This window comes from Salvelinus fontinalis, chromosome 1, assembly GCF_029448725.1.
Source record: "Salvelinus fontinalis isolate EN_2023a chromosome 1, ASM2944872v1, whole genome shotgun sequence".
NCBI classification, from domain to species: domain Eukaryota; kingdom Metazoa; phylum Chordata; class Actinopteri; order Salmoniformes; family Salmonidae; genus Salvelinus; species Salvelinus fontinalis.
Window position 1 is genome coordinate 6,372,618 of NC_074665.1, and position 10,000 is coordinate 6,382,617.

The 10,000-nt window shown below is 53.3% G+C and overlaps 1 protein-coding gene across 3 annotated transcripts in view; it reads left to right on the forward strand.

The window, feature by feature from the left end:
- Window positions 1–10,000, forward strand: part of LOC129867891 (zinc finger MIZ domain-containing protein 1-like) — a 470,202-nt gene that overhangs the window by 404,133 nt on the left and 56,069 nt on the right. For all 3 annotated transcript variants that reach the window (XM_055941400.1, XM_055941484.1, XM_055941567.1), the window contains one exon: window positions 9,398–9,536. In XM_055941400.1, coding sequence (XP_055797375.1) covers window positions 9,398–9,536 — 139 coding nt within the window. The remainder of the gene's footprint in view (window positions 1–9,397; window positions 9,537–10,000) is intronic.

Genomic DNA, 10,000 nt, shown 5'->3' on the forward strand with positions numbered 1-10,000 from the left:
GACAGGAGGGAGGAGAAACAGAGGATAGGAGGATAGGAGGGAGGAGAAACAGAGGAGGAGGATAGGAGGGAGGAGAAACAGAGGAGGATAGGAGGGAGGAGAAACAGAGGAGGAGGATAGGAGGGAGGAGAAACAGAGGAGGAGGACAGGAGGGAGGAGAAACAGAGGAGGAGGACGGGAGGGAGGAGAAACAGAGGAGGAGGACAGGAGGGAGGAGAAACAGAGGAGGAGGACAGGAGGGAGGAGAAACAGAGGAGGAGGACAGGAGGGAGGAGAAACAGAGGAGGAGGATCGGAGGGAGGAGAAACAGAGGAGGAGGATAGGAGGGAGGAGAAACAGAGGAGGAGGATAGGAGGGAGGAGAAACAGAGGAGGAGGATAGGAGGGAGGATAAACAGATGAGGAGGATAGGAGGATAGGAGGGAGGAGAAACGGAGGAGGAGGACAGGAGGGAGGAGAAACAGAGGAGGAGGATAGGAGGGAGGAGAAACAGAGGAGGAGGATAGGAGAAACAGAGGAGGAGGACAGGAGGGAGGAGAAACAGATGAGGAGAAACAGATGAGGAGAAACAGATGAGGAGAAACAGAGGAGGAGGACAGGAGGGTGGAGAAACAGATGAGGAGGATAGGAGGATAGGAGGGAGGAGAAACGGAGGAGGAGAAACAGAGGAGGAGGATAGGAGGGAGGAGAAACAGAGGAGGAGGAGAGGAGGGAGGAGAAACAGAGGAGGAGGAGAGGAGGGAGGAGAAACAGAGGAGGAGGACAGGAGGGAGGAGAAACAAAGGAGGAGGACAGGAGGGAGGAGAAACAGATGAGGAGGATAGGAGGGAGGAGAAACGGAGGAGGAGGACAGGAGGGAGGAGAAACAGAGGAGGAGGATAGGAGGGAGGAGAAACAGAGGAGGAGGAGAGGAGGGAGGAGAAACAGAGGAGGGGGACAGGAGGGAGGAGAAACAGAGGAGGAGGACAGGAGGGAGGAGAAACAGAGGAGGAGGACAGGAGGGAGGAGAAACAGAGGAGGAGGATAGGAGGGAGGAGAAACAGAGGAGGAGGACAGGAGGGAGGAAATAGAGGGAGATGAGGGGAAGGGAGGGGTGGTAAGGTAGGGGAGTATGAGGGAGGAAATAGAGGGGAGATGAGGGGGAGGGAGGGATGAGAGGGGGAGGGAGGGGTGAGAGGTGGGGGGAGTATGAGGGAGGAAATAGAGGGGAGAGGAGGGGGAGGGAGGGATGAGAGGGGGAGGGATGGGTGAGAGGTGGGGGGAGTATGAGGGAGGAAATAGAGGGGAGAGGAGGGGGAGGGAGGGATGAGAGGGGGAGGGATGGGTGAGAGGTGGGGGGAGTATGAGGGAGGAAGCAGGAGCGTGAAGAGGTGACATCTTATTACCCTGTTCTGTCATATGAAACCTCAAACCTCAAGTTGATCCTTTAAATGTGCCCCTTTAAATTGGTCAGACTGCCCCTTTAACAGGTCAGGCTCTGTGGACTGCCCCTTTAACAGGTCAGGCTCTGTGGACTTCCCCTTTAACAGGTCAGGCTCTGTGGACTGCCCCTTTAACAGGTCAGGCTCTGTGGACTGCCCCTTTAACAGGTCAGGCTCTGTGGACTGCCCCTTTAACAGGTCAGGCTCTGTGGACTGCCCCTTTAACAGGTCAGGCTCTGTGGACTGCCCCTTTAACAGGTCAGGCTCTGTGGACTGCCCCTTTAACAGGTCAGGCTCTGTGGACTGCCCCTTTAACAGGTCAGGCTCTGTGGACTGCCCCTTTAACAGGTCAGGCTCTGTGGACTGCCCCTTTAACAGGTCAGGCTCTGTGGACTGCCCCTTTAACAGGTCAGGCTCTGTGGACTGCCCCTTTAACAGGTCAGGCTCTGTGGACTGCCCCTTTAACAGGTCAGGCTCTGTGGACTGCCCCTTTAACAGGTCAGGCTCTGTGGACTGCCCCTTTAACAGGTCAGGCTCTGGAGCCTCTTGTTGTAACAGAATAATGGTAGAGGTGAGTTAGCCTGGTTAGCCTCTTGTTGTAACAGAATAATGGTAGAGGTAAGTTAGCCTGGTTAGCCTCTTGTTGTAACAGAATAATGGTAGATTTGTGAGGTAGCCTGGTTAGCCTCTTGTTGTAACAGAATAATGGTAGAGGTGAGTTAGCCTGGTTAGCCTCTTGTTGTAACAGAATAATGGTAGAGTTGTGAGTTAGCCTGGTTAGCCTCTTGTTGTAACAGAATAATGGTAGATTTGTGAGGTAGCCTGGTTAGCCTCTTGTTGTAACAGAATAATGGTAGAGGTGAGTTAGCCTGGTTAGCCTCTTGTTGTAACAGAATAATGGTAGAGTTGTGAGTTAGCCTGGTTAGCCTCTTGTTGTAACAGAATAATGGTAGAGGTGAGTTAGCCTGGTTAGCGTCTTGTTGTAACAGAATAATGGTAGAGTTGTGAGTTAGCCTGGTTAGCGTCTTGTTGTAACAGAATAATGGTAGAGGTGAGTTAGCCTGGTTAGCCTCTTGTTGTAACAGAATAATGGTAGAGGTGAGTTAGCCTGGTTAGCGTCTTGTTGTAACAGAATAATGGTAGAGTTGTGAGTTAGCCTGGTTAGCGTCTTGTTGTAACAGAATAATGGTAGAGTTGTGAGTTAGCCTGGTTAGCGTCTTGTTGTAACAGAATAATGGTAGAGTTGTGAGTTAGCCTGGTTAGCGTCTTGTTGTAACAGAATAATGGTAGAGGTGAGTTAGCCTGGTTAGCGTCTTGTTGTAACAGAATAATGGTAGAGGTGAGTTAGCCTGGTTAGCCTCTTGTTGTAACAGAATAATGGTAGAGTTGTGAGTTAGCCTGGTTAGCGTCTTGTTGTAACAGAATAATGGTAGAGGTGAGTTAGCCTGGTTAGCGTCTTGTTGTAACAGAATAATGGTAGAGGTGAGTTAGCCTGGTTAGCCTCTTGTTGTAACAGAATAATGGTAGAGGTGAGTTAGCCTGGTTAGCGTCTTGTTGTAACAGAATAATGGTAGAGGTGAGTTAGCCTGGTTAGCGTCTTGTTGTAACAGAATAATGGTAGAGGTGAGTTAGCCTGGTTAGCCTCTTGTTGTAACAGAATAATGGTAGAGTTGAGTTAGCCTGGTTAGCCTCTTGTTGTAACAGAATAATGGTAGAGTTGTGAGTTAGCCTGGTTAGCCTCTTGTTGTAACAGAATAATGGTAGAATTGTGAGTTAGCCTGGTTAGCCTCTTGTTGTAACAGAATAATGGTGGAGGTGAGTTAGCCTGGTTAGCCTCTTGTTGGATGGCAGGCAGGTCCTCAAATTGATGCCTCCATCACAGTTGTACCCCTCTCCTTTGTTTCAACAGCGCTAGCTACAACCCCAGTTCCAACCCTTTCCCCAGTTACAACCCCAGGTCCAACCCCAGTCCCAACCCTTTCCCTAGCTACAACCCCAGTTCCAACCCTTTCCCTAGCTACAACCCCAGGTACAACCCCAGGTCCAACCCTTTCCCTAGCTACAACCCCAGTTACAACCCCAGTTCCAACCCTCTCCCTAGCTACAACCCCAGTTACAACCCCAGTTCCAACCCTTTCCCTAGCTACAACCCCAGTTACAACCCCAGTTACAACCCTTTCCCTAGCTACAACCCCAGTTACAACCCCAGGTCCAACCCTTTCCCTAGTTACAGCCCCAGTCCCAACCCTTTCCCTAGTTACAGCCCCAGTCCTAACCCTTTCCCCAGTTACAGCCCCAGTCCCAACCCTTCCCTAGTTACGGCCCCAGTCCCAACCCTTTCCCCAGTTACAGCCCCAGTCCCAACCCTTCCCTAGTTACGGCCCCAGTCCCAACCCTTCCCTAGTTACGACCCCAGTCCCAACCCTTTCCCCAGTTACAGCCCCAGTCCCAACCCTTCCCTAGTTACGGCCCCAGTCCCAACCCTTCCCTAGTTACGGCCCCAGTCCCAACCCTTTCCCTAGTTACAGCCCCAGTCCCAACCCTTTCCCTAGTTACAGCCCCAGTCCCAACCCTTTCCCTAGTTACAGCCCCAGTCCCAACCCTTTCCCTAGTTACGGCCCCAGTCCCAACCCTTTCCCTAGTTACAGCCCCAGTCCCAACCCTTTCCCTAGTTACAGCCCCAGTCCCAGCCCATTCCCTAGTTACAGCCCCAGTCCCAACCCTTTCCCTAGTTACAGCCCCAGTCCCAACCCTTTCCCTAGTTACAGCCCCAGTCCCAACCCTTTCCCTAGTTACAGCCCCAGTCCTAACCCTTTCCCTAGTTACAGCCCCAGTCCCAACCCTTTCCCTAGTTACAGCCCCAGTCCCAACCCTTTCCCTAGTTACAGCCCCAGTCCCAACCCTTTTCCTAGTTACAGCCCCAGGCCCAACCCTTTCCAAAGTTACAGCCCCAGCATCAGCCTCACAACCACCACCACCCCCTTAACCAGCCCTAACCCCCCTCATCCCGGCCTCAGTCTAGCCAGATAGTCCCTATCCCTGACCTTAACAGTCCCAGCCCCAAACCAGGCCTGCCCTAACCCAGCCTAGCCCTAACCCAGGCCATCTCTAACCCAGCCCAGCCCTAACCCAGGCCAGCCCTATCCCAGGCCAGCCCTAACCCAGGCCAGCTCTAACCCAGCCTAGCCCTAACCAAGGTCAGCCCTAACCCAGGCCAGCTCTAACCCAGGCCAGCCCTAACCCAAGCCATCCCTAACCCAGCCCAGCTCTAACCCAGCCCAGCCCTAACCCAGGCCAGCTCTAACCTAGCCTAGCCCTAACCAAGGTCAGCCCTAACCCAGGCCAGCTCTAACCCAGGCCAGCCCTAACCCAGGCCAGCTCTAACCCAGGCCAGCCCTAACCCAGGCCAGCTCTAACCCAGGCCAGCTCTAACCCAGGCCAGCCCTAACCCAGCCTAGCCCTAACCCAGGCCAGCCCTAACCCAGGCCAGCCCTAACCCAGGCCAGCTCTAACCCAGGCCTGCTCTAACCCAGGCCAGCCCTAACCCAGCCTAGCCCTAACCCAGGCCAGCCCTAACCCAGGCCAGCCCTAACCCAGGCCAGCTCTAACCCAGGCCAGCTCTAACCCAGCCTAGCCCTTACCCAGGCCAGCTCTAACCCAGGCCAGCCCTAACCCAGGCCAGCTCTAACCCAGGCCAGCTCTAACCCAGGCCAGACCTAACCCAGGCCAGCTCTAACCCAGGCCAGCTCTAACCAAGGCCAGCCCTAACCCAGGCCAGCTCTAACCCAGCCTAGTCCTAACCCAGCCCAGCCCTAACCCATCCCAGCTCTAACCCAGCCTAGCCCTAACCCAGGCCAGCCCTAACCCAGCCTAGCCCTAACCCAGGCCAGCCCTAACCCAGGCCAGCCATAACCCAGCCTAGCCCTAACCCAGCCCAACTCTAACCCAGGCCAGCACTAGCCCAGGCAAGCTCTAACCCAGCCTAGCCCCAACCCAGGCCAGCCCTAACCCAGGCCAGCTCTAACCCAGGCCAGCTCTAACCCAGGCCAGCTCTAACCCAGGCCAGCCATAACCCAGGCCAGCCCTAACCCAGGCCAGCCATAACCCAGCCTAGCCCTAACCCAGGCCAGCCCTAACCCAGGCCAGCTCTAACCCAGGCCAGCTCTAACCCAGGCCAGCCCTAACCCAGGCCAGCAATAACAGAGCAGTATGTCTGCTGGCACCTGCCTTGCCAGAGTAGGGAGGGAGGGAGGGAGGGGATGAAAAACCCAGCTGCCTCTGTGCCTGGGCCCTGTGAGGCTTCTAAATGAGAGGGAGGAGATGGAGAGAGGAGGAGAGGCAGGAGGGAGGGAGGGAGAGACTGCTGGCACCATCTGGACATGTCTTCTGTAATCCAGTCCTCATCTTTACACAGAGCCAGGCTGGTGTCTTCTGTATTCCAGTCCTCATCTTTACACAGAGCCAGGCTGGTGTTTTCTGTATTCCAGTCCTCATCTTTACACAGAGCCAGGCTGGTGTCTTCTGTATTCCAGTCCTCATCTTTACACAGAGCCAGGCTGGTGTCTTCTGTATTCCAGTCCTCATCTTTACACAGAGCCAGGCTGGTGTTTTCTGTAATTTACTGTCACTGAGCCTCACACTGATGTAACTGACCCCTGTTTACTGTCACTGAGCCTCACACTGATGTAACTGACCCCTGTTTACTGTCACTGAGTCTCACACTGATGTAACTGACCCCTGTTTACTGTCACTGAGCCTCACACTGATGTAACTGACCCCTGTTTACTGTCACTGAGCCTCACGATGATGTAACTGACCCATGACCCCTGTTTACTGTCACTGAGCCTCACACTGATGTAACTGACCCCTGTTTACTGTCACTGAGCCTCACACTGATGTAACTGACCCCTGTTTACTGTCACTGAGTCTCACACTGATGTTTTTTATTTTTTATTTATTTAACCTTTATTTAACTTGGCAAGTCAGTTAAGAACAAATTGTTATTTACAATGACGGCCTAGGAACAGTTGGGTTAACTGCCTTGTTCAGGGGCAGAACAACAGATCTTTACCTTGTCAGCTCTGGGATTTGATCTTGCAACCTTTTGGTTAACTGGCCCAACGCCCAACGTTAACCACTAGGCTACCTACCGCCCCAGGATGTGATGTAACTGAAGTCGCACGCACGCACACACACAGACACACACACACACAGACACGCACACAGACACGCACGCACACACACAGACACGCAAACAGACACACACACACACAGACACGCACACAGACACACACACACAGACACGCACGCACACACACAGACACACACACACACACACAGACACGCACACAGACACACACACACACAGACACACACACAGACACACACACACAGACACGCACACAGACACACACACACACACTCACACACACATACAGAGTTTCATCCCGCTCCTCAGTGTAGAAGAGGTGCTGCTGTGAATCACAAGAGGTGGCTGGCCTCTCCTCTGCTTTGATTGGGCCCACATTCTCTTTCTGTCCTACCGCCGTTCCGTGGTGCTGGCCCGGGATAAAGAGAACAAGAGAATAAAGGAAAATGTCTCTTTTGTAGTTGGCACACTGTTAAAGATGGACCCCCCTCAGTTACCTAACCAGGGACCAAGGAGGGAGGTAGAGACAGATGGAGGGAGGGAGGTAGACCGGTAGGTAGAGAGGAAGCTAGAGATGGAGGGAGGTAGAGAGGAAGGTAAAGATGGACCCCACTCAGTTACCTAACCAGCGAGCAGTAGATAGGTAGAGACAGATGGAGGGAGGGAGGTAGACCGGTAGGTAGAGAGGAAGCTAGAAATGGAGAGAGGTAGAGAGGAAGGTAGAAATGGAGGGAGGTAGAGAGGAAGGTAAAGATGGACCCCACTCAGTTACCTAACCAGCGAGCAGTAGATAGGTAGAGACAGATGGAGGGAGGGAGGTAGACCGGTAGGTAGAGAAGAAGCTAGAGATGGAGGGAGGTAGAGAGGAAGGTAAAGATGGACCCCCCTCAGTTACCTAACCAGCGAGCAGTAGGTAGGTAGAGACAGATGGAGGGAGGGAGGTAGACCGGTAGGTAGAGAAGAAGGTCGAGATGGTGGGAGGTAGAGAGGTAGAGAGGAAGGTAGAGATGGAGGGAGAGAGGAATGTAGGTAGAGAAGAAGGTCGAGATGGAGGGAGGTAGAGAGGTAGAGAGGAAGGTAGAAATGGAGGGAGGGAGGGAGGTGGAGGTAGAGGAAAATAGTGAGGGAGGTGGGGAGAGAGGGAGAGACAGAAGGTGGTGGGGAGGGAGGGGAGGGAGGGACAGATGGGGTGAGGGAGGGAGGGATGGGGTGAGGGAGGGAGGGAGGTGGGGAAGTAGGTAGGGAGGTAGAGGGAAGGAGGGAGGGAGGGAGGGAGATCGAGGGAGATGGAGGGAGATGGAGTGAGGGAGGGAGGGATTCAGTCCATCTGAGGGATCTGTAGGGCCAGACTGAACCCTAGTGGACAAGGACAGAAGTGACACTGAGTTGGCTGGTTGGGTACTGGAGTAATGGTTTTCAAAACATTCCTCGTAGACCTCCAGATGTTTCACAATGTTGTTGTAGTCCTGAACGGGCTCACCTGATTCACCTAGTAAAGGGCTTGATGATTAGTTGACAGGTGGAATCAGGTGCTGTCTCTGGAATAGATGAAATACCTGGAACGACTGGAGGTCTCAGAGGAGAGGTTTGAGACCACCTGTACTAAAACACTTTGTGGGACGCTGGTGGTCCATTACAATTCAATGTGTTTGTTTTTGATTTTTTTCATCTGTCCTTTCTCTCTCACACCTCTGGGGGAGGTCGAGCTGTGGAGGGCTGTTTTACAGCCTAAATCAAACTCTATTCCCTATGTGCTGCAGAGGACAAGGATGAGTGGAGAGGGATGAGATGAGGAAAGGAGAGTGATGAGGGAGGAGAGAGGGATCAGAGAGAGGAGAGGAGAGAGTGATCAGAGAGAGGGATAGGAGAGGAGAGAGGGATCAGAGAGAGGAGAGGAGAGAGGGATCAGAGAGAAGAGAGGAGAGGGATCAGAGAGAGGAGAGGAGAGAGGGATAGGAGAGGAGAGAGGGATCAGAGAGAGGAGAGGAGAGAGGGATCAGAGAGAGGAGAGAGGGATGAGAGAGGAGAGAGGGATCAGAGAGAGGAGAGAGGGATCAGAGAGAGGAGAGGAGAGAGGGATCAGAGAGAGGAGAGGAGAGGAGAGGAGAGAGGGATCAGAGAGAGGAGAGGAGAGGAGAGAGGGATCAGAGAGAGGAGAAGAGAGAGGAGAGGAGAGGAGAGAGGGATCAGAGAGAGGAGAGGAGAGAGGGATCAGAGAGGGGAGGAGAGAGAGATATAACATGCCATTGGGGATGCAACCTACCTGTGCTGATATCACTCCTCACAGGAGTGGATTTTAACAGTCAGAACTAATGTGTACTCTGTCCTCCCATCCCTCTCCTCTCCTCCTCTCATCCCTCTCTACTCTGATCCCTCTCTCTCATCCCTCTCCTCCTCTCATCCCTCTCTACTCTGATCCCTCTCTCTCATCCCTCTCCTCCTCTCATCCCTCTCTACTCTGATCCCTCTCTCTCATCCCTCTCCTCCTCTCATCCCTCTCTACTCTGATCCCTCTCTCTCATCCCTCTCCTCCTCTCATTCCTCTCTACTCGTATCCCTCTCTCCTCCCCCCTCATCCTTCTATCCTCTCCTCTCTATTTCTCTCATCCCTTTCATCCCTCTCTCCTCAACTCTAATCCCTCTCTCCTCTTATCCCTATCTCCGCAACTCTAATCCCTCTCTCCTCTCATCCCTCTCTCCTCTCCTCTCATCCCTCTCTCCTCTCTTCTCCTCTCTCATCTCTTCTCTCCTCTCACCCTCTCTCCTCTCCACCCACTCTGCTCTTCATCCCATTTCATCTCTTCTCTCTCCTTCCCTCCTCCTTCCAGCCTTGTTGTCGTCTTGGTGTGAGGAGCTGGGTCGTCTCCTCCTCCTCCGTCATCAGAAGAACAGACAGAACGAACCGCCCCAGGGGAAGGTTCCTATGCAGCTCACCATGCACTCCATGAAGCCCAGCCTGTCACACAGGTCAGACCACACACACACACACACACACACACACACACACACACACACACACACACACACACACACACACACACACACACACACACACACACACACACACACACACACACACACACACTAACACACACACACCACACCAACACACACACACACACACACACACACACACACACACACACACACACACACACACACACACACACACACACACACACTAACACACACACACACACACACACACACACACACACACACACACACACACACACACACACACACACACACACACACACACCACACAACACACTAACACACACACACACCAGCACACACACACACACACACACACACACACACACACACACACACACACACACACTAACACACACACACACACACACCACACAAACACACACACACACACACCAGCACACACACACACACACACACACACACACACACAC